The sequence below is a fragment of the Leucoraja erinacea genome, chromosome 27 (genome assembly GCF_028641065.1).
Source record: "Leucoraja erinacea ecotype New England chromosome 27, Leri_hhj_1, whole genome shotgun sequence".
NCBI classification, from domain to species: Eukaryota; Metazoa; Chordata; class Chondrichthyes; order Rajiformes; family Rajidae; genus Leucoraja; species Leucoraja erinaceus.
The window spans coordinates 23,425,781-23,451,509 of record NC_073403.1 but is presented as its reverse complement, the minus strand read 5'-3'; the positions used below and the strand labels follow the sequence as shown (position 1 = coordinate 23,451,509).

The following is a 25,729-nucleotide window of genomic DNA, read 5'->3' as shown; positions in this document are numbered from 1 at the left end:
GAGAAGAGCGAATTGATAAAATTGAGGTCAATATAAATGTAAAATATTGGGGAATTACCAGAAGCGTCGGCCTCTATGATTTATATTTATTTTTTATATTTCCTATAGGTTTTTACCAGATATGGAAAGTGCTACATGTTTAACTCAGGGAGTGATGACAAGCCTCTGCTGACCACTGTGCAAGGCGGTACTGGCAATGGACTAGAGATTATGTTGGACATTCAGCAAGATGACTACCTACCAGTGTGGGGTGAAGCAGGTAAGGTCATTCTCCTCCTATTAAAACCAAATCGCAAAGCCAGAACAACAGAAACTGCCTAATATAATGTTTGTATTAATGTCAATATAATGCCTTAAAAAAAATCAATAATTTTGTAGCTTGCTTATCTGTACTGAAATCGTTAGCAAATATATATTTTTAATTCTTATTGCATTACCTGGAGATGTTTTGTTTGAATTTTGTTTGAAACGCAACTGTGATTGTTCCATTTCTGAGTAATTTATACGGAGGTGCCTCAGCATTTTTCCCCTATTATTATCCATAATTCACGTCTGGAAGATGTTCGATGTTCTTAGTTACCAGACGAGGAAAACAATCCGCTCTCTTTGTTCTTTCAGTGTAAATCTGAGATAAAATGTGGATGCAGCAAGTGTAACAATGTAATTTTTCTTGAGGTGACATTTATGTGTCTCATAAATTCAGGAACATTATGTTGCATTCTTACATTTAATCAGCTCTGTTTATAATTGCAGCGAGTGCTGATTTTTTTCCCCTTCAATAGCATTATTTTTTTTTAATTAGCCTGGGCAACAGCACACAATAATGCCGTTCAGTTCCGGAGAAGTTGACAGTACTTCTCTTTACAAGGAGGTTCAAAATGTAATTTGATGCAGTGCTTGTGTTCAATAATAATAATAATAATAATATATTTTATTGTCATTGCACATATGTGCAACGAGATTTGGTATGCAGCTTCCATTAGATGTCATAACTTAAACAACTCATAAAATTTAGATTTAGATACCCCGAGAACATGGTTTATAAAAAGAACAGTAAAACAGTAAAACAGTCAAAACAGTCTAAAGTGCAAATGTGTCTGTGCAACGTGACCATCCGAGGGAGACAGTTCATGAGGGTGACGGGGCACTCAGCAGGGCCGGTTCAGAGCAGCTATAGCTCTGGGGATTAAGCTGTTCCTGAGTCTGGAGGTGCGGGCGTAGAAGGCCTTGTAACGTCTGCCGGAAGGTAGGAGTTCAAACAGTCCATTACAAGGGTGTGAGGAGTCTTTATGGATGCTGACGGCCTTCCTGAGGCACCGTGTGTGGTAGATGCCCTCCAAGGCTGGTAGCTGTGTCCCAATAATCTTCTGCGCTCTGTGGACGACGCGTTGAAGAGCTCTCCTCTCCGCCTCCATGCAGCTGAGATACCACACAGAGATGCCATACGTTAGTATGCTCTCTGTCGTGCAGTGGGAGAAGGTAGAATGATAGGCATGTTTAACGTTGCTGTGAATTACTTACCTTTGATGCCGATATATTGACACCAATAAATAGACCCTGTTGTCAGATGTTTTAAGGGCCTGTCCCACTTGGCGATTTATTTCTGCGACTGCCGGCGTCATTGACTGACGTATCAGGGTCGTTGAAAGATTTTGAACCTTTCAAAATCCAGTGGCGACATAAAAATTTTGCGACACTTGAGAAAAAAGCGCGTGTCAATACGTCATCACGCCGCATCAATGATGATGCCGGCAGTCGCCGAAAAAATCGCCAAGTGAGACAGGCCCTTTATTCCTTTTCCAGGAAGTTGTTGCCAAGTCATGTGGGTGTCAGGGGTTATGGAGAGAAGGCAGGAGAATGGGGTTAGGAGGGAAAGATAGATCAGCCATGATTGAATGGCGGAGTACACGATGGGCCGAATGGCCTAATTCTGCTCCGATCACTTATGAACCTGGAGGGATGGGATGCTGACTTTGATTGCTAGCTGTGGCTTTCTTTAGACTTCAGACTCGGAAACAGGCCCTTCGAACCACCGAGTCTGTGCCGATCAACGATCACTCTGTACACAAGCACTATCGTACACATTAGGGCCAATTTACAGAAGCCAATTAACCTACAAACTAGTACTTCTTTGGGGTGTGTGAGGAATCTGGAGCACCAGGAGAAAACCCATGTGGTCACAGGGAGAATGTACAAACTCCATGCAGACAGCACCCGTAGTCAGGATCGAACTCAAGTCTCTAGCAATGTAAGGCAGCAACACAAACGCTGCGTCACTGGGCCACCCTACTTGGGCACAATGATTGGCCAGAAGTCTCTTGGATGCGCAATGCATGCTCTCAGTCTTAAGCCCCTGTCCCACTTTCACGACCTAATTGGCGACCTCTGCCGAGTTTGCCCTTGACTCATACTCGCAGCATGGTCGCTATGAGGTCATAGGAAGTCTTCGTAACTCTTGCTCATGCTCATGAGTGGTCTCCGCGTACCCGTGGCCTCAAATAGGTTGCGGCATTTTTTCCAGCCTGATAAAAAAAGTCCACGAGTAAAACAAAGGTCGGCATGGAAAAAATTGAAACTTTTTACTCATAGGTAGGTAGGTCGTAGTAGGTCATGATGGTAGTCGTAGATAGTCTTAAAAAGTCGTGGATAGCTGTAGGCAATCGTAGGTCGGTAACTGGCCTGAGAAAAAAAATCGTAGCTAGTCGTAGTTGGTCTTAGATGTGGAAGACTGAGGTCGAGGGGGGGTCGTAGGAGGTCATAGACATAGTCATAGGAAGACTATTACTTTGGCGAATCAACACGACCTTGACATTTTTTTCAACTCGTCTAGTGTCTTCTAAACTCGTGGATTAGGTCATCCAAGTGGAACAGGCCCTTTATTCCCTCAGAATTGTATTTGCCTTTTATTTATTACAACACAGAAGAAGGCCAGTTCATAAGGTTCATAAGGTTCATTTATTGTCACATACACCAATTGGTGTAGTGCCGGCAGGGCTGCCATATCCCTCCTCCAGCCCATCATATCCGTGCCAGCTCCAGACAGAGCACTCCCTTATCTTACTTCCCTTTTGCCTGCAACTGGTTCTCCCCCATTTACCCATCTACTCCCCTTTATTGCCACTTACCTGCACGAAATGTCGAGTTACAACACTGATTGGCTCTGGTGATGCTGGAGAAATCCAGAGCAGTCAACATAAATCTACCCAGTCTAGACAAAATGTGCAGACTTGCAGAATGTGCATGAGTGAAAGAGACTTTGGTCTGGCTTTTATAAAAAAAACACATCCTTAGTCTGACCATTCAGGATGACCTGATGTTTTAACACCACATATAGCATGGGAGGAAGCAATTGTTGAAAATCCTCTGTTGAAGGGGAGAAAAGGTGTAGAATGGTGCTGCTGAGATACCATTCACGCGCTGCAATGAAGAACTAAACAGTGGAGCTCACTGTGTTGCATAGAGTTCACAATGTACCCACAGAAAGAGTTATCAACCAGGCAGTGCTGGCTTCCCCGTCAATTATGACATTGTAATCAGCAGATGTTTTGATCCTGCTGCCAGCTGGTTGGTTATTGGGCAAGATGTAGTCTGAGATCATCTCAGGCACGTTTCAATGAGGCAATATTAACTGGGCAGCAGAGTGGCACTGGGATTGGCACCGGTGTCACATAGTGCCAGGGACCTGAGTTGGACATTGTCGTGTGCGTGTGTGCGTGTGCGTGTGCGTGTGCGTGTGTGTGTGTGTGTGTGTGTGTGTTTAGTTTAGAGATAGAGCATGGAGACAAATCAAAATAGGACGTACATGGTAAATGGTAGGGAATTGAAGAATGCAGGTGAACAGAGGGATCTGGGAATAACTGTGCACAGTTCCCTGAAAGTGGGATCTCATGTAGATAGGGTGGTAAAGAAAGCTTTTGGTGTGCTGGCCTTTATAAATCAGAGCATTGAGTATAGAAGTTGGGATGTAATGTTAAAATTGTACAAGGCATTGGTGAGGCCAATTTTGGAGTATGGTGTACAATTTTGGTCGCCTAATTATAGGAAGGATGTCAACAAAATAGAGAGAGTACAGAGGAGATTTACTAGAATGTTGCCTGGGTTTCAGCAACTAAGTTACAGAGAAAGGTTGAACAAGTTAGGGCTTTATTCTTTGGAGCGCAAAAGATTAAGGGGGGACTTGATAGAGGTCTTTAAAATGATGAGAGGGATAGACACAGTTGACGTGGATAAGCTTTTCCCACTGAGAGTAGGGAAGATTCAAACAAGGGGACATGACTTGAGAATTAAGGGACAGAAGTTTAGGGGTAACATGAGGGGGAACTTCTTTACTCGGAGAGTGGTGGCTGTGTGGAATGAGCTTCCAGTGAAGGTGGTGGAGGCAGGTTCGTTTTTATCATTTAAAAATAAATTGGATAGTTATATGGACGGGAAAGGAATGGAGGGTTATGGTCTGAACGCAGGTGTATGGGACTAGGGGAGAATACGTGTTCGGCATGGACTAGAAGGGTCGAGATGGCCTGTTTCCGTGCTGTAATTGTTATATGGTTATATGGTTATAAACAGCCCTTTGGCTCACCAAGTCCACGCTGACCAGCGATCTCCGCACATTAACACCATCTACACACACTAGGGACAATTTATAAACTTACAAACCAGTAGGTCTTTGGAGTGTGGGAGGAAAGCAGAGATCCCAGGGGGAAAACCCATGCAGGTCATGGGGAGAACGTACAAACTCCATAGTCAGGATCGTTGTAAATCAGAAACTCTACCGCTGCGCCACCGTGCCGCCCAAGTTGACAAGAGAACTTGAGTACATTTGTTAAGATGGAGTGAATTAATTTTCCAACATAGGAAAATGAATACAGTTGCCACATTCCATCAGATTTCACATTACCTGCGTGAATACTCAATCATTTCACAAAAGGAAATGCATCAATAAAACCATAGAATTAATTTGAATGGTTACAAAGCTGGGTGTCCGATTCACATTTTCTCCTCGATATCAGATTTCTTAGAATAGAGAGACATCTTATTCATTAGTAGCACAATCTTCATTGAGATTCATTCGTGCATTTAATTAGAAATTAGATATGGAGAGAGTGCATCTAAATAGAAATATTCCCTTCATTCCAATATTAGAAATGAAAGTAGGAATTAATGCAAAGAGTGCTCCTAATTGTATTGAAGCTTTTGAAAGTGTTAATAGGGCCCAGAATCTTAACATAAAAATGAAAAGGTATCAATCATCAATAGTATTTATTTAACCTGTTTATTATAGAAGCACAGGGTTCAGCAATACTGCATCTGATTGCTGCAGCAAAATGATTTTCTGACTACTACTGCATTAACCGTTTTATAGTTCACTTGTGTAGATAGATGCACTCTGATCAAATACTTTATTGGCAATCATTCTCTTTGGGCCACTAATGATAACTGAGTTGTCAGCAACCATTGAAATTACAGCCATAAGTCATTTATTACTTCATGGTGCAGTGATGGAGTTGCTGCCTTACAGCGCCAGAGACCGTGGATCGCTCCAGACTGCGGGGTGCTGGTCTGTACGGAGTTTTTATGTTCTCCCCCTGACCTGCGTGGGTTTTCTCCGTGATCACCGGATTCCTCCCACACTTCAAAGACATACAGAGTTTGCAGGCTAATTGGCTTGGTATAATTGTAAATTGTCCCTAGTGTGTGTGTGGTAATATAAAAAACAACAATGTTGACAATACTCTGGCAACGTTTATGGAGCTAGAGAAAGGTTCAGGTCAATGGCCATTCATTAAAAGGTCATTCTACCTGAAACCTTAATTCATTTTGTTTTTCCACAGATACTGCTCGACATGTTGTGTATTTCCAGCATTTTCAGCTTGATTTCATATTTTCAGCATCTACAAATTTTGTATTCGAGCTGCATAATATAAATATGTGTAGGAAGGAACTGCAGCACACAATCTATTTACACTTTAAATGTTTATGACTTGCTGCGGACTATCAGCTCACAGCCGGAGTCTATGAACAGAATCATTGTGTATGAAGCAACAATAAAACAGCATGTTCTACATAAACAGATATGCTGCAATCTTAGAGTGGTGATAGCAATACATTTGTTCGCCAAAGATAGACACGAAAGGCTGGAGTAACTCAGTGGGACATACAGCATCTCTGGAGAGAAGGAATGGTTGTCGATTCGTGTCGAGAAAGAAGGGTCTCGACCCGAAACATCGCCCATTCCTTCTCTCTGCAGGTGCTGCCTGCCCAACTGAGTTACTTTAGCTTTTGCATTGGGTAAAGTGCAATTTCCCAGCATGTTATCCTTCATTGACAAAAGACACATTGTATGGTAATGTTAAAACCTTGCTGTTCACCTTTGGAAATCTTACGATAGAATGATTGCAGCAGCATGGATTTCTAGGCTATGATTCTGAAAACAAAGCCAATATACTTGGTTTAGTTTTAAGTTTATTATTTTTACATGTAGCGAGGTACAGTGAAAAGCTTTGTGTTATATGATATCCAGTCAGACCATCTAATGCTATACATAAATATAATCAAGCCAAACTCAAATGTCATATGTAGAAGTGAAAGGAAAGATAGAATATAGTTCTCAGCGTTGTGGTGGCAACAGTTCCAGAGACTAAGTCCAACGCCCACATTGACAAAGAGCCGGGATTGAGTGGATGTGGAGAGGATGTTTCCACAAGTGGGAGAGCCTAGGGCCAGAGTTCATAACCTCAGAATAAAAGGACGTTCCTTTAGGAAGGAGATGAGGAGGAATCTCTTTAGAGGGTGGTGAATCCGTGGAATTTGCTGGTGCAGAAGGCTATGGGGGTCGTCAATGGATATTTTCAAGGCAGAGATAGATAGATTCCTGATTAGTATGGGTTTCTGGGGGTTATGGGGAGAAGGCAGGATAATGGGGTTAGGAGGGAGAGATAGATCAGCCATGATTGAATGGCATAGTAGACTTAGAAACATAGAACATAGGTGCAGGAGTAGGCCATTCGGCCCTTCAAGCCAGCACCGCCATTCAATGTGATCATAGCTGATGGGCTTGATGGGTCAAACGACCTAATTCTGCTCCTATCACTCATAAATGTGAACTTATGAACTCATGAGAGGAGAATCAGACTGCCCTAGCTCTGAGAAAATCCATGTACTTTCAAATGTTGCCCATGTACTTCTATGTTAATAAATAATGTATCAATGATGTATTAACATGGAACAGTACAGCACCGGGACAGGCTGTTCAGCAAGCAATGTGTTGAAAAACTGTAGCAATTAAACAAATCACTTTTATTTTCTGTGAGTTGCATCTGATATAATTTGCCGTGGCATGGTACAAAACAGCATAACACTGATGTTACGTGAGGCTCTCGAGAATCCACCTACTGGTCACTTGCTTTTGTCTCCGAAGCATCAGCTCTGCTCTCTGCATCGAACATAAATAGCTGAAGGAGTTCCATTTCATTAGCTGCTCCCGTCAATCCTAAGTGCTTTTTCAGGTCAGTTCGGAAGAGAATGAGTTGAATTCAGCAACCTAATTCAATCAGTTGCCAAAAAGAGTGCACATTTTGCTGCAGTCTTTATTTTAGTCATTTTAAAATTGATTCAACTGGGCTGAGCAGAAAATACAACATTAGCAGCACTTAGATTGGCTTGGCCATAAACTCTCCACCAGACCATCGTAGCAGTCAAATGGGATGATCATAAATAATAAGGGACGCATAATGCTGGAGTAGCTCAGCGGGTCAGGCAGCATCTCTGGAGAACATGGTAGGCAATGTTTCAGGCTGGGTCCCTTCTTCAGACCAATTAGTTGTATTTGGAGATATAGCTTGGAAACAGGCCTTCCGACCCACCCAATCCACGCTGACCATTGCTCACCTATTCACACGAGTTCTATGTCCCACTTTCTCATCCATTCCCTACATACTAGGGGCAATTTACAGAAACTAATTAATCTACTAACTCTAATGATGAATTTGAAACTTTGAAGGTTCTTTGAAGAACCTACTAGTTTCCGACCTGAAACGTCACCCCATCCTTTTTCTCCAGAGATGCTTCCTGGGCCGTTGAGTTACTGCAGGACTTCCTGTCTCTCTTTGGTGTAAACCAGCATTCGCAGTTCTTTGATTCCACCACCTACAAAACCATATGTCTTTGGGATGTGGGAGCACACCGGAGGAACCCACGAGGTCACAGAGTGAACGTGTAAACCCCACACAGACAGCGGCCGATGTCAGGATTGAACCCAGGTCCCTAGCACTGTGAGGCACTGTGCCACTGTGCCACCTTTAATTTTTGGGTGCTGGAGGGTGCGGGGGTGCGTGGGTGGGGGAGGGGGGGGAGGAGAAGAAAGCTGGGGGAGGGGAGGGGCAGGACAAAGCATGGCAGGCAATAAGTGAACACAGTTGAGGGGTTAATCAGCAGATGGTTGAACAAAGGCCAGAGATCAAAACAGAAAGTGTGAGACGAGAGGATTGAAGAGTTGCAAATTGTGAAGCCAGAGGAAAGGATGTAGGAGCAGGGAGAGGAGTTAAATAAACAGACACAAAGAAGCAGTGCTGGAATAGAGCAGTAATGTCACTGCTTGCAGAAAGGGACAAATATATCTGGTCACCTCTAGAGAAATATAATGTGCTGAGCTTCACCCGGTGGATGCCTGTGGACATATCTGTTGGTGGTGAATATCAATACAGAAAAGCACCACAAAGTGACAGCGATTGTCTTAATCTCCTGAAACGAAAGCATTATGCCCCATACAGGTCCACCGCTGATTTTCTTGCAAAATCAGTTCAGTTTAGATTATTGTCACCTATTCAGGGATACTGTGAACACCTTTTGTTGCGTGCTAACCAGTCAGCGGAAAGACTACAATCAAGCCCTGTAGAGTGTATAGATACATGATAAGGGAGTGACATTTAGTACAAGATAAAGCCAAAGATAGTCTGAGGAACACCAATGAGGTGGAGAGCAGTTCAGGACTGCTGTCTAGTTGTGGTAGGATGTTTCCGTTGCCCGATAACAGCTGATAAATTACCAGAGCACTTGAAATCACCCACCCCCCCCCACCCCCCCCCCCACACACAAAATGTGGCACCTATGCAGCACAGTGGTGCAGCGGTAGAGTTTCTGCCTTACAGCGCCAGAGACTTGGGTTCGATCCTGACCACAGCTACTGTCTGTACGGAGATTGTCCCTTCTCCCCGTGATCTGCGTGGGGTTTTCTCCGGGATCTCCGGTTTCCTCCCACACTCCAAAGACGTACAGGTCTGTAGGTTAATTGGCTTGGTGTAAATGGAAATTGTCCCTAGTATGTGTGTGGGATAGTGTTAGTATGCTGGTCGGCGCATACTAGGTGGGCCGAAGGACCTGTTTTCGCGCTAAAACTAAAATTAGGCCACGTGAGGCGGCCAATCTCAACTTCATCGGGACTTCCGCAGCCGATCGGCGAGTTGAATTTGCCCCCTGCGGTTGGGGCTTTGAAACACCGGCCCGGCTGGAACCGACAAATCCGTTCCCACAGCCGAGGCCAACTTTGCCGGCCGGAATCTCAGCGCCCCTGCGACCCAGGTGGACCGCCTAATCCAAAAAGGTTAGTCACTGGAGTGATTCAGCAGTTCAGGCAGCATCTTGGGAATGAAGTAGTGGATGATGTCTTGGGTTGGGACCCTTCTCCAGAAAGGCACTGGAAGCAAGGGTGATGGACCTGCACTTGCAATTTAATCCCCCAATCCTATTTTCATAAAAGTCAATTTCCTTTACTGAAATTGGGTTCCTTTGTTTATGTGAGAGCAAGGAGTTAACATAATAGGTAATGTTTTACAGGAGCGGTATAAATATTGGAACAGACAGCTGAATAAAGACTGGCATCTTGCATCTAGTTAAATCCTAATAAATACGGGCTGCTGCCTGAGCCATCATGGGTATGGGTGCAGCAGGGTGTGTAAATTTATTCTCCTGCATAATGCCTTTTGTGGAGAAAATGGCATAAATGTTGAAACAAATAAATCTGCATGTCAATATCCGTAAAAGCAATGATTTTTCAAGGTTTTCTGGACACAGTCTGTTCTTCTCTCTTCTAATAATTGTGTTTACCTCTGATGGGGATGGTGCTTGGAGTGAGTCAGTTATTGTATTGTTGGCAGCATCAAAGTCTTTAATTGAAAGCTTCCAGTTTCTCCGTGTGGCCTTGTAGCGATTCATGGGCATATGCTGTTAAAAGCGGCACAGTGGCGCAGCTGGTAGAGCGCCGGAGACCTGAGTTTGATCCTTACCTCAGATGCTGACTGTATGGAGTTTGCACGTTCTCACTGTGGCTGCATGGGTTTACTCCTCCCACGTTCCAAAGACGTGCGGGCTTTTTAGGTTAATTGCCCCGAATCTGCAGGGAACGGTTGCAAAAGTGGGATAACTTAAAACTCTTACGATCAGTGTGTATTCAGTGGGCTGAAGGACCTGATTCCATGCTGGTTCCAGCAGCTGTTAGTCCTTTCACCTTTTTTTTTTTTAGTGAGTTAAAAGTGTTTGTTTTGGGGGTCTTCTAGTCTTTTATGTGGTGGGTGGGGGGAGGGGAAGAGGGAAACTTTATTTCCTAGTCACTACCTGGTCGGAGAGGCGGCTTCCCTCCGAGCTGCTTCTTCGCCCCTTCCTCGCGGCCTACCATCGGACTGGAGTGGCGTTTCCGGTCGGGACCGGCCGGAACCCCAGCTTCGGCGGTGGCACAGCGCTGGGACACCAACACGGAGCGGGCGATGCCTTGCCCGGGTTGCCGTGCGGTAAGCACAGCCGATGCCAACATCCGAGGAGCTGTGGCTGCGGGCGTCCGGCTGCGGGCGTCCAGCCGCGTGCAGCGCTGGATTTAAAACACCGCGGAGCCTAATATCCGAGATCGCCAGAGTCGGAGTTCCAACCAGCGCGGCCCGAGGACTTCGAGTGCCGCGGTCTCCAGGGAGGGAGCGGCCGCTCCAGACATTTCAAGCTGCTGAGGAGTGTTCACCCGACGCCAGAGTTCCATCTTCCGGGCAAGAGGGCCTGAAAACATCGGACTGGCTGCGTAGGCCACAATAGGCCCGACTATGCGTGAACAGGGGATAGGACAGGACTTTGCTGCCTTCCCCCACAGTGGGAACCATTGGGGGAGGATGTTTTTATGTTTATTGTTAAATTCTTTAATGTTGTGCCTTATCTTTATTCGTGTGATGCAATGGCAAGTCAAATTTTACTACACCATTTGGTGTATGTGATAATCAATGTCCTTTGTATCCTTTGTATCCTTTGTATTGGGCATCTTCCAAAGGCACCCTTGCTTTAAAACTTCATGTATTGCAAATACTTTATTTGGTTATTTTACCCGACATATAACCGAGGATTTCGGACTTGGGAAATTGGGCTCCACAGTGCTTGTTCAAATGTGAACTATGAGTGCTACTTCAAGTCAAATTTAATGCATGATGTGACCCAGTGCAATTTTAATGCATAATGGCCTCACTGCCATATACTGAGGGCAATGGCACACGTTATGCTCTTGCTGGTGGTAATTCCCCCTCTAGCTGCCCCTTAATTCTTTTGATCCATGGACTCCTCCCTGCAGCTATCAGGATTCACCTTATTGTAGATATTCCCTGTAAATTCTCTTTCTATCTCTTGCACCATCTTCTCTGCAATTTAAAACTACCATTTTAGGGGCGGCAGGTTGGCTCAGCGGTAGAGTTGCTGCTTTACAGCGCCAGTGACCGGGGCTCGATCCTGATTACGGGCGCTGTCTGTATGGAGTGTTACGTTCTCCCTGTGCCCTGTGTGGGTTTTCTTCGGGTGCCCCAATTTCCTCCCACACTCCAAAGATGTACAGGTTGGTAGGTTAATAAGCGTGGTATAAAAATGGGAAAAGATTTTGGCGACAGTGGCGACATATTTTGTTGTCGTAGGTTGACGTAGTTGTCGTAGGTTGTCGCCAGGTGTCGTTAGTGCATTCCATTAAAACTAGTCCCTGGCAGTCACCTAAAGAGTCGCCTAAGTGGGACAGGCCCTTAAAGCTCATAATCCCAAATCCAGATGATGGTTGTTTTGGTCGGTGGTGATCCTGCCCTGCAGGATGAGGTGGAATTTCTTCAGTCGGAGGATGTGGAGTCTGTGGAATTCATTGCCACACAAGGCTGTGGGTGCCATCAATGGATATTTTTAAGGTGGGGGATGATAGATTCTTGATTAATAAGGGTGTCTAGGGTTTTGTGGTGAAGGCAGGAGAATGGGCTTGAGAGGGAAATACAGATCAGCCATGATTGAAATGTGGAGTAGACTAGATGGGCTGAATGGCCTAATTATGCTCCTAGAACAATAGCTTTGGTTTTCTGTCAAGAATTACCTGAGGCAGGCACATCAAAGCCACCCCCACCAGTGTTGTCACCACAAAATCTCCCAAATCCACCGACAAATTCAGCAAACCATTCAGAGTCCTCTCCCAAACCAACGTGATCACACCTCATTAACCACCTCAATAATGGAAGCAAGTCATCCTAAACCCCACAAAACGACTTGAGAAGAAGGTTTAGAGATAAAGACACAGTGCGGAAACCGGCCCTGTGGTTCACCGTGTCCGCGTTGACCTGCGATCCCTGTACACGAGCACTATCCTACACACTAGGGACAATTTACAGTTTTTACCGGAGACAATTAACCTACAAACGTGCACGTCCTTTGGAGTGTGGGAGGAAACCGGACAGACATCACACGTAGTCAGAATCAATCCCAGGTCTCTGGCGCTGTAAGGCAGCAACTCCAACGCTGCACCACCATGCCGCCCAGGACACAACACATCACATTGTTACTTGGACTTCTGTGTAATTATGATTTATTTTATGAACAGCATTAATAGGAGGAGGCTCCCAATCTGCTCCCTTTTGGTTTTGTTTCTACTGATGGGCAGCTTTCAACACAGTTAGCCACAACATTTTACTTGATTTTGCTTCTTAGAAACCTCAGGCATGAAACCTATCCGTTAGATTGTGGTCGATCATAAACTAATTCCAAACGATTGCTGGCAGATTCAGGCCGTCCATTCTTCCTCCCTCTGCTAACAGAGTTGTTAGTTTGAAAGCTTTCATTCTGGCTGTGCAGTGTTTGTGTATACGTGAGGGCAACCAGTCACAGTACAAATAAAGCGACTGCACAAAACAGCTTTTCATTGTGATTTCTAAGAAAAAAATAATTTCACTGCCTGGCCTGCAGATTATTTTGAACATCATTTTGCTGAATGGGTTCTTGTCGAACGGCTATTTTGTGAAGGAGACATTTTGTCCTGTATATTTGCTTTTCTGTAAGTGATTGAAAGAATTCCAAATCATTTAAACCACGGTGTCAGCAGTTTGCTGGAGAAATTTGTGAGACTGTTGTACTGAATTTGTGTGCCGGGCGGGATAATGCGGAATTGGGAGACTAAAAATCAACTTCCATACAATTCTAGAAAAGCTTGATTGTGGAAGAGTGGGTGACACTGAACATTGTAGACACCATCACTGATGATAGAGCTGCTGCCTCACAGCACCCAGTGTCCCAGTGTTCAATCCTGACCTCCACTGTTGCCTGTGTGGAGTTTGCATGTTCACGCTGTAATCATCTGGGTGCTCTAGTTTCCTCCCACATCCCAAAGTCATGTGGGTGCATAGCTTAATGTGTCACAGTCATTTTCTCTCATATTTGGGCGAGTGGTAGAATCTGAGGAAAGTCGATGAGAATGTGGCCTAAATTTTGTTTTTTAAGTATAATTGGTTTTGGATTTGTGTAACTGAGTGTTTGATGGTTAGCACAGTCATGATGGGCTGAATGGCCTGTTTCGGTGTTGAATGTCTCTAAGTCTCCAGCTCTATATCTGATACAGCAGAGTACTGAACATTTAGTGTACACTCTGTCAGTAACTATGGAAGTAGATGGGACTGAATGAAGTCAAATGTAGTAAAGTGTAGGAAGGAACTGCAGATGCTGGTTGAAACCGAAGATCGACACAAAAATCTGGAGTAACCCAGCAGGTCAGACAGCATCTCTGGAGAAAAGGAATAGGTGACTTTTCATTTTGGGTCGGTATGTAAAAGGTTTCGACCCAAAAAGTAATCTATTCCTTTTCTCCAGAGAAGCTGAGTTACTCCAGCTTTTTGTGTCTATCTTCAGTGGTACTAAAGGTCATTCCACAGGATTGATGCACTTGGAACAAGCAATGATAACGGTGAGAGTGGGTGCCTTGTCTTTCTGCCCCGATGCTGAGTGATTTGATTGGTCAGGAGGAGGGGCTGCCCTGTCACCAAGGAGACTGTGTCCGGTGCATGGATAATTGCCACAAGCGGTTTCTGCCTTCTTTTAAAGGTCCGTTCCACCTGCTTCCCACAGTGTGCTGTGCAATACACTCACACAACTAGGCAAACAATCATTCTTAGCAATGAGGATACCTTTCCATATTCAAGGGCACCTTTCCACCCTTCTACACTAGCATTAATTCAAGATTCAGACCTGTAACATCTGCCTCATTTTGGCCCATATCCCTCTAAACCTACACTATTCATGTACCTGTCTAAACGTTTCTTCAAGGTTGCGATAGTACCAGCCTCAACTATCTCCTCCAGCAGCTTGTTCCATATACCCACCATCCGTTGTATAAAACAGTTATCCCTCGGGTTCCCATTAAATCTTTCCCGCCTCACATTAAACATTTGTCCCCTGGTTCTCAATTTCGCTACTCTGGGCAAAAGAGTCTGTGCATTTACCCAATCTATTCTTCTCTTGATTTTCTAAACCTATGTGGATGATTGTGGATGATCAACCATGATCATATTGAATGGCGGTGCTGACTCGAAGGGCCGAATGGCCTACTACTGCACCTATTGTCTATTGTCTATTGTCTACCCCTCATCCTGCTGCCTACTCAACCTCTCCCTATAGCTCAATCCCTCACATCTTGGCAACATCCTGGTAAATCTTCTCTGAACCCTTTCAAGCTTGACAACATCACTCCTATAACAAGGTGACCAAATCTGAACACAATACTCTAATTGTGACCTTACAAACGTCTTATATAACTGTAACATGACCTCCCAACTTCTATGCTCAAAACTCTGACTGATGGAGGCCAACGTGCCAAAAGCCTGCTTGACCACCTTATCCTCCTGTGACCCCACATTCAAGGAACTATGCACCTGCACCCTTAGATCCTTCTGCTCTACAACGCTCACCAGAGCCCTGCCATTCACTGTGTAGGTCCTGCCATGTTAGACATCCCAAAATGCAACACCTCGCATTTCTCAATATTAAATTCCAGCAACCATTGCTCAGCCAACCCGGCCAACTGATCAAGATCCTGCTGTAATCTTTGACATCCATCTTCACTATCTTCAACACCACATATTTCTCATCCAAATCATTGATACGGATGACAGACAGCAATGGGCCCAGCACCGAACCCTGAGGCACACCACTAGTCACAGGCCTTCAGTTCGAAAAGCAACCTTCCACCATCACCCTCTGCTTCCTTCCATTAAGGCAATTTGCTATCCATTCAGCAATGTCAGCAGATACTGTGGGATATAGGTCAGCTGCAAAAATGGTAAATGGAGTTTAATCCGAGCATGTGTAAGGTGTTGCACTTTGGGAGGTTGAATGTGAGAGAGTATACAGCTAATGACAAGACCCTTAACGACAATGATGTGCAGAGGGATCTTGGAGTCCATGTGCATATCTCACTCACTAAAGCTAACAGCTCAAGTTGCTCGGGTGGCAAAGAAAGCACATGGTATGGTTGCCTTTATTGCTGGCGGCATTGAGTATAAGAGACAGGTGGTCATGATGCAGCTCTATAGGACTTAGTGTAGGCTACATTTGGAGTATTGTATGCAGTTCTAGTCACCCCATTAGAGGAGAGATGTGGAGGCTTTGGAGAGAGTGTAGAGGAGGTCTGCCTGAATGCTGCCTGGATTAGTGGGTTGCAGCTTTAGGGAGAGGTTGGATAGACTTGGATTGTTTTCTCTGGAACGTTGGAAGTTGAGGGGAAACTTGATAGAAATATATTTAATTATGAGGGGCATGGATAGAGTAGACAGTCAGAACCTTTTTCTCAAGGTGAAAATGTCCAATAGTAGAGGGCATAAACTATAAGGTGAGAGGGGCATGTTTAATGGAGCTGTGGGGCCCAGTTTTGTACTCAGACGGTAATGGGGGCCTTGAACACACTACCAGGGGTGGTGAAGGATCTGGATACATTAGTGGCGTGTGAGAGGCTTTTAGATAGGCACGTGGAAGTGCAGGGAATAGAAGGATATTGATTATGTACTGGCAGATGGGATCAGTTTAGTATGGCATCATGTTCAACCATTACATGGTGGGCCAAAAGGCCTGTTCCTGTGCTGTACTGTTCTATGTTCAGACTGACATCGGGAGGACTAGGAAGAAAATTATACTGAGGGATTGTGAGCAGTTTGGGGCAAAATAAGAACCAAGAGGATAATACTCTCTGATTATCACACGATTCACATGCAAATTGACAATTGGGTAAATAAGATTTAAAATAAGTAAAAATGGGGCTCATAGGTTGCACTGCGAGAAGTAGGAGTGACACGGTGGCGCAGCGGTAGAGTTGCTGCCTTACAGCACTTGCAGCGCCAGAGACCCGGGTTCGATCCTATGGGTGCTGTCTGTACGGAGTTTGTATGTTCTTCCCGTGTCCTGCGTGGGTTTTCTCAGGGAAGCTCCAGTTTCCTCGCACACTCCAAAGACCTACAGGTTTGTAGGCTAATCGGGCTTGACAAATTGTAAATTGTCCCTAGTGTGTGTAGGATAGTGCTGGTCGGCACGGAGCCGTTGGGCCGATGGGGCTGTTTCTGCACTGTATCTCTAAACTAAACTAATCTAAAGTAGGTCGGGGCATTGGCAAGGGAGGGGAGCTATTCTATTGAGACTAGCTTCATCTTATTGGTTATAAAACATCCTGATAGGGACTTAAATGATACTATTTATATGGGCATGCTTCCATTGGGAGCTGATTGCCCACATTTTGCATTCAAGACCTGAAACATTCAAGTGTTTGCAAAAATGCATTTTCCATCATGAAACTTCATGGATCCCAGGGGTGATCCATCTCCATTGGTAGATATTTGAAATATGTATTTACTCTCTGGGGCTCCAGCATTGGAAAGCAGTCTTTGAACTGTCATGATTGTGAATTTCATGGCAAAGAAAGGACTCTATTTTGTATGCAGCTGGGAAGGAATCTCATCCCATCAACAATCTATTTATATATCCCGGTACACTTAACTTCTTAATAGTTAAATGATGGCCAAAAGATCATGTGCAGTTTGTACAGTGATATATCCAGTTTTATTATGGCAAACTCATGAAATTGTCCCAAGGGTGTCAGAATAGAACACACAGGGGCTTGGTTCCTCTATACAACTATTAATTCAAAGAGGGATGTGTACCTACATTCAAAGTGAAATAATTTTGTCTGCTTCGGATTCAGAATTGAATCTCAAGCCTTTCCTCACATACATCAAGCACGATGCTAAGCATTCGATTGCCAGGTAATTCTTCCTGATCAAAAATTGACACCATTAGAGTTCATTGAATCAGTGGGCTGGGACGCATAGAGGCAAGATGTATTAGCCTTATTCCATTGTGGCAACCAGAGATTAATTTCTCCTTCTTCTTCTTTATTTTTGGCACTGGAGAGGAAAGGTTGAAAAGGAATAATTGTCAAGGTGGTATTTTTTCCTAAGATTCTGACAGACCCACTTTGGGTGGAGCTGATGGAATACAGCAGACACTTATTTAAGCACATAATTATATTTTAACCTGGCCTGCTGATTTGTTTCATTTAGTTTAGAGATACAGGACTGAAACAGGCCATTTGGCCCATCAATTCTGCATTGACCAACGATCGCCTCATACTAACGCTATCCTACACACACTAGGGACAATTTACAATTATGCAAAAGCCAATTAACCTACAGACCTGTACATCTTTGGGATGTGGGAGGAAACCAGAGATCCTGGAAAAAACCAATGCAGGTCACAGGCATAACGAACATACTCCGTTAGACACCACCCTTTGTAAGGGTTGAACCCGGGTCTCTAGCACTGTAAGGCAGCAACTCAATCACTGCACCACAGTGCCACCGCACAAAAACTTTAAATTGGAGTCTGCTTCTGGCTGATCCGATGGTTCTGACACGCTGTCTGTTGAAAACCGGTACACAGGCTGTTTTTATCTTGATAGCAGAAGAATTGGGATGAGACACGCATCAAGACAGAAATACCAGGTCGGTTCATGTAATATTCCCAGAAGCCACATGAAATGAGCCAGAGGCAAAATATGTGAATGAAGCATTGTAATTACCATTTGTAAACTTTTCTGCAGGGGCTGACTGCAGGATAATATCAACAGCATGTAAATGAGTTAATTTAGTCGATGGCATTTTTCTCTGCTGGTGCTTTTTCTGAATAGTATCACCTGTGAGAAAGAGTGTGCAGTGAGATTTTGCCTGATTGATACATTGGATATGGATGTTCATAAATTCATAAGGTCATAAGTTCAAGGAGAAGAATTGGGCTATTCGACCAATCAAGTCTATTCCACCATTCAATCATGGCTGATCTATCTTTTCCTCACAACCCCATTCTCCTGCCTTCTCCCCTTAACCCCTGACACTCATGCATCAATCAAGAATCATCACCATAAAAATATCCATTGACTTGGGCCGACTGCGACAATGAATTCCACAGATTCAACACCCTCTGACTAAATAAATCCTTCTTTTCTCCTTTCTAAAGGTACGCCCTTTTATTCTGAGGCTATGACCTCTGGTCCTAAACTCTCCCATTAGTGGAAACATCCTCTCAACATTCACTCTATCAATTATTGTCCATCTCTAATGATCTTTGATCTGAGGGGACTAGTGCATCATTTCAGAGCACGGTTAAGAGTCGGCTGGAAGTAAGGTACAGAGTGCTTGAGTAACCCAGCAAGTCAGGCAGCATTTCTGGAGAATACGGAGAGTAAATTGATGCTAGTGCTGGGATAGAGTTGGTGCATGTGAGGATCACTGGTCGGCACAGACTCGCTGGACCGAAAGGCAAGTTTCTGCGCTGTTGCTCTAAACTAAAGTAAACATCGTAATGACGCAGCGGATGAGAAGGAAAGTCAGCAAAATGTTGTTGCAGCTGATTCATTTGTGGATTGAAGTCAATGCTTGAATTATGTCTGCATGGAATTGATTAGCAGTAAATAGATGCAATCATATACAACATTGTCAAGGTCATGATCCTGATGACAGAGTTTATGAATTGACGGGGTCTAGTTAACCTGGATTTAATACTTATTTTATTCGGCTGACAGTAGTAATACAAATAGTAAAGTGCAGTCATCAATATTTTGTGGATACAATGCCAGCATTAAAGCTATGTTTATTAACTGTAGTTCCAGATACACATTTGTCATGAAATGATTAATTTATGCTGAAAAGTTAAAGAAAGTAATTGCTTCATTTGATAAAAAGACTTTGGAGTGATTACATTAACTTGTTCAAGATTATTAAGCATCTTGATGATACGGGTCCAAATTGCTCTTCATAATGAAGAGCCCAAACATTGATACAAGTTACTGTAATTAAGATCGTGCTTTGAATAAGCATAAGGCTCTTCATACTGTGGCTTAATAGAATTTACTATTGACCAGGATAAAACCTTTCAAGTTCCATTTTTAAAGCTCTGTGAAAATCTTTAGAAAACTATCCTCCTTTACATTGCATATTTCACTTCAATGAAGGATACAACTCATACTTTAGTGCTGGTGGTTCTAAATACAATTTTCATTTGATTTTGAAGATAGACACAAAGTGCTGGAGTAACTCAGCAGGGCAGGCAGCATCTCTGGAGAACATGGATAGGTGACGATGTGGGAGGTAAAGGGCCTGTCCCACATGGGCGTCATTTGCGCATCATTTACGCGGCATGATGCACGACGCGCGCATCGTGACCCGCATTTCATGTGCGTATGGTGCGTATAATGCGCGCATGGTGCGTGGTGATGTAGGCAGTGATGCACGGTTGCGCGCGGCGCCCCAGGATTTTGGGATGTACAAAACCTTTGCGCGCCATCTGCGTGACACGCAAATGACACCCAAGTGGGACAGGCCCTTAACGCTTCTTCAGACTGAAAATAGAGCAGGGGGAAATTGGAGGTAGGAAAAGGCCAGAACAAATCAGGGCCGGCAACAGATGAGCAAGGAAGGATGGAACCAATAATCACCTATTGTTGGCTGGGGAAGAGGTGATAACCATTTGATTTTACTTCGGAGTCACGTGAGTGACTACGTGAAGAACCCGCTCAGCACGCATGCGCGGCATTAACGCCAGCAGTGCAACAGCGGCGCGTCGGGACTCAGGCGCTCCCGCTATGGAGGAGAAAGACGCACCGTCAGGTAAGCTCTGAGGTTGAGGTTTTCTTTCACAGGAGAGCCTTCTGCCTTCCAGGCAGCGAAGAAAGGCTCTTGGACAAACCTGTCCCCCGCTCGACTCCATGGAGGAGCGTTCCATCTGGGGGGCAGCAACAAGGCGGTAGGACCGCTTACCGGGCGCTCCGCTATTCCCCGACACTGTGCCGAGCCCAGCCCGCTAGCGCCTGAGCAGCGGGCTGGATGTAAAGCCACGGAAGAGGCGTCCGGCCGGTGGCTTCCGACTTGTCGGAAGGGGACATCTCTCTACCCGCACGGGGAGGGGAGACAGCCGCTTGAGCCGCACGGAGCGGCTCCAGGAGCAGGAGCTCCAGCGAGACGCGCTTGTGAGGGGCGCTCTCGCAGGGGGAGTTCAGGCACTCCCTCCACAGTGTCTCGTGCACTGTCCATTGCTTCCTCCTTACCCGAGGGTAGCTTTGGTGACCAGGACTGGGCTGGTGAAGAAGAGGGGACGCTGGCTGAAGATGTCGGGAGTATGCAAGGGGTGCAGGAACAGGAAGAGCTGCTAGGTGTGGAGGACTGCTACTTGGCAACCCCACGTGCAGGAGGCCGTTCAAGGCCCTACAGGAGAGGTGGTCAATGAGGCGTATACAGCTCCAGAGAACTGTGAGTCCCTTAAAGTGCTGGCTGTAAACAGCCAAAAGTGGGGGCACGTTGGGGCAAACATTCGAAACCAGGAGCTGAAACTGCAGCGGATCCTCAGGCTCCTGACGTCAGCCATCACATCGTTTGCTCGTTCCGTGGACAAATACGGAGATGACCACAACCTTCGTAAACAAATCATAAGACCTGCCATAAAATCCTAAATTTGCGGGGTTGTGCAAAACCCCAGCCACTGAGCCAGACCCACTGCTCTTTGGCAAAAACCTCACACAGCATATGAAGGATCTGGAGAGGCCTTAACAAGCTTTCGGTCTCATGAGGGCAGGCCCCGGGACGAGCAAACCAAAAACAATAATTCCTAAGCAGCAGCACCCCATCGCATCCATCAGTCGACGTCTACCATATGGGACTGGTGTAAAGCTCGGGGCCCGCATTCTATCCCCGGAAGTCTTCTTTAGACCAGGGCCCAGAGTGGACCCCATGGAAAATGCGCCACCCCCCCCCACCATCACCGCCCAGTCAGGCAACGTGCAAGACTCATTGGACCGGCAGGAAACAGAAGAATACCCATAACCATGGAGGTAGGTGGGTTTGGTTCCTACCAACGTATAGAAAATAGGGGCTTAATACTAACAGGGGGGAGATTACACCTGTTTTAAGAAGCAGGGGAGTATCACGAGTGATCAGTATATACTCAATGGCTTTAGTGGATACAAAATACAATTCATACTAGAAAAATTGCCACCAGTTCAACATTCACCCCAGAGGGTATTTTCCCTCTCCGTTAAAGAAACGAGAGGGGCAAGCTGAACTGGTGAGACTAATTACAAAGGGTATCATGGGAATCATGAACCCTTGGTATTCGTATCAAATATTCGTCACTAAACCCAAAAAGATGGTGGATGTCGCATCATCATTGACTTAACTTCACTAAATATGTTTGTTAAGTATATACATTTCAAAATGGAAACGGTTGTTACTGCCAAACAACTAATTTCCAAAGGATACTTCATGGCAAGCATTGATCTTAAAGATGTTTACTATTTAGTATCAATAACAAGGATCATCGCAGATACCTGAAATTTACCTGGATGGGGCAGCTATGGCTGTTTAAAGCGTTACCCAATGGGTTCACATCAGCCCAAGATTATTCACCAAGATACTAAAACCAGCTCTGGCAATATTCAGAAGGCAAAAGCATATTGTCATGGCATAACTTGATGATATTTTAAATAATAGGCAAGACCATAGAATTGACTATGTTAGCTGTATCAGCTACCAAACAGTTATTCGAAACCCTGGGATTGTCTTACATCCAGATAAATTTAAGTTGAAGCCATCCACAATCATGGACTACTTGGGCTTCACAATTAAATCAGTCTACGTGATTGTAACATTGCCAAGAGACAAAACAGTTGAATTGGCACAGTCATGCAACAATTTAATGGTCAACGTACGCCCAACTATTCGACAAGTAACAGAGTAATTGGGAAAATGGTAGCAGCATTTCCGGCTACACAATTCGGTTCTTTGCACTGTCAAAACTTACAAAGAGCAAAGGTACAGGCATCAAAATGACATACAGGTCATTATGATCGTGTCATGAAGTTACCCACTGAAGCAATATCAGAACTACAGTGGTGGGCAAAAAATGTAGGCATAATTTCAGCCTATTATCATCACTAACCCTACGTTAGCTATCCAAACAGATGCCAGTGCTCAAGCCTGGGGAGCAACTAACTCTATATCCAGCACAAGTAGTAGATGGACTAACCCAGAGTCATCGTTACCACTTACACTGGGCATTAATTATCTGGAGATGTTGGGTGACTTTTATGGTTTAAAAGCATATGCACAAATATGCATCACGTGCATGTACGGTTACAAATAGATAATACTACGATGGTGGCCTACATTAACCATTTGGGCGGCATAAAATCGGTATCATGCGACAAGTTGGTTAACACAATTTGGCAATGGTGTGTCGAAAGACATATTTGGCTATCAGCAACTTACCTGCCAGGTAAGCTAAATACAGTGGCAGACACCAGATCACGTAAATTTAATGACAACATCGAATGAATGTTAAACACCAAAATATTTGCAAAAGTTATCAAGCAATATGGCACGCCAGATATCGATTTATTTGCATCAAGGCTAAATCACCAGGTACCTATGTATGTCGCTTGGGAACCAGACCCTGAGGCAGCAGTGGTAGATACGTTCACACTGGATTGGGGAAATTCTTCTTCTATGCATTTCCTCCCTTCTGCCTCATCAGTTGGGGACTACGCACAATACAAATGGACTCTGCTTCAGGTATTTTGATAGTACCCGACTGGCCTACGCAGCCATGGTTCCCAATACTCCATGACATGTTGTTGAAACTCCGAAGGTATTCCCCAGTGACCCAGAGTTATTAACACCCAGTGTCGGGCACAAGCCACCCGTGCCATGAAAAAAAAACAAAAAGAAAAAAAACAAAAAAACTCCTGGGTTGCAGATTCTGCACAAACCACTTCTGGGACTGGGATTATCAGAATAAACCGTCAACACCATGTCAGCATCCCTCCGAACATCCACTAAAAAACAGCGCTTGTCCAGCATCAAGAAATGGGAGAAGTACTGCTTGGATACAGGGACCACCTACTCAACCGCTACAGTTACCAACGTACTGGAATTCCTGGCGAACCTTCACCACGATGAAGGACTTCAGCTACAGAGCCATCAACACAGCTAGAAGTGCCCTGCCTGTCTATTTAAAACCAGCTCCTGGACAACAGGCCATGGGGTCCCATCCGCTGGTGGTCAAACTAATGAAGGGTAGAACTGAGGGACTGCTGCACTGTTGGAGGCAAAGTACATTTCCTTCCCTGAAGGATATTAGTGAACCACATGGGTTTTATCAACAATCCAAAGGTTTACAGTTGCCATTAAGGATGCTAGCTTTCTAATAAATGTCCACTACCAATTTTCTGGCACCCTTTGTTCCAGAGCATTTCTGGAATATCCGTTTTGCTGTACCAACAGAGATCACGATCTCTGAGAGGAGTCCAGTGGTACTGGAACGGTCTGCCTCAGCTGAAGAGGGGCTGAGATACTGGCCTGCAAAGTCGGGCTTGGAAGTCGGATATGGGAACGGATCTGCCAGGTCCTGCCTGGCCAGAGTTCCAAAGCCCAGGCCGCAGGAGGCAAATTCGACCCGCCGATCTGCCGCAGTAATTGAGAACGATATAGTGCAAATGTAGCAAATGGGCATCATGCTCGGCAAGGGTGCGTTGGGGTGGAGGACATGTTTGCATGATGTATACCTCAATGGGTCTAATTGCATCAGGATGCAACTTATGAAACTTCTGATTGTCGGTCAGATTTGATGTGCTGAATGGCTTCTTCCTCGGTCATAGAAAAACACAGGTAACACGAGGACTGTTAGAAATCCTTTTGAAATTCTAATGGAGGGACCAATTGGGGTGGGGAGTTATGTTAGTTATGTTGCACGCTATTGTATTTGCGTTTGGTATATCTGATCTGTTTGGATAGCATACAAAACAAAGTCTGTGGCAATAAAAGTTTAATTTAGTTTAGTTTATTATTGTCACGTGTACTGAAGTACGGTGAAAAGCTTTTGTTTGCATGTTATGCAGTCAGAGAAAAGACTATACAAGAATAAATTCAAGCCGTCCACAATGTACAGATACAATATAAAGGGTACAACATTCAGTTCAAGATGTAACATTGAGGTCCAATAATGTCCGAATAAAGATAGATCAAAGTTCTCCAATGAGGTAGATGTGAGGTCAGGACTGCACTTAAGCTAATGAGAGGAGTATTCAGTTGCCTGATAATAGATGGGAAGAAACTGTCCCTGAATCTGGAGGTATGAGTTTTCAAATAACTGTACCTCTTGGCTGATGGGAGAGGGGAGACGAGGGGGTCTGGTTATTATGCTGGTGGCCTTGCCGAGGCAGCGTGAAGTGTAAATCAGAATCAGAATCAGAATCACACTTTATTCGCCAAGTCTATTTTGCAACATACGAGGAAATTCATTGGCCTGGCAGAATTACAATTAAAAGCAACAGATCACTCAAAAACACATTTTAACATGAACATCCACCACAGTGACTCCTACACATTCGTCACTGTGATGGAAGACGAAATAAAGTTAAAGTCCTTCCCTTAGTTCTTCCTTTGTCGTGAGCCTCAATGGCAGGGAGGTTGGTTTGTGTGATGGTCTGGGCGACGTCCACAACTCTCTGCAATTTCTTGCAGACTTGGATGAAGCTGTTCCCAAACCATGATGTTATGCATCCCGATAAGATGCATTCTACGGCGCACCTGTAGATGATGGCGAGAGTGATTGGGGACATATTGAACTTTGATAGCTTTCTAAGGAAATAGAGGCATTGATGTGCTAAACCTCAACCTAAACCTATCATCAAGGAAGAGTTTATATAGGGCCTGACATAACCTCAGAATGTCCCAAAGAATGTTATAGCCAAACTGTATGTTTTTTTTAGGTGAGCTCTCTGCTGTAAAACAAGACATTTTAATTTCAGTCAGACACCTATGATGTTATGTTCAAGGATTGACTTTTAACCTTAAAAGTGCATTAAGGTGGAAAGTTTAAATGTTTATAA

General features: G+C 44.6%; 1 protein-coding gene across 1 annotated transcript in view; it reads left to right on the top strand.

Moving 5' to 3' along the window:
- The window catches only part of asic2 (acid-sensing (proton-gated) ion channel 2), a 433,817-nt gene that overhangs the window by 293,380 nt on the left and 114,708 nt on the right, over positions 1-25,729 (top strand). The window contains exon 3 of the mRNA XM_055657297.1: positions 109-259. Within this exon, the coding sequence (XP_055513272.1) occupies positions 109-259 (151 nt within the window). The remainder of the gene's footprint in view (positions 1-108; positions 260-25,729) is intronic.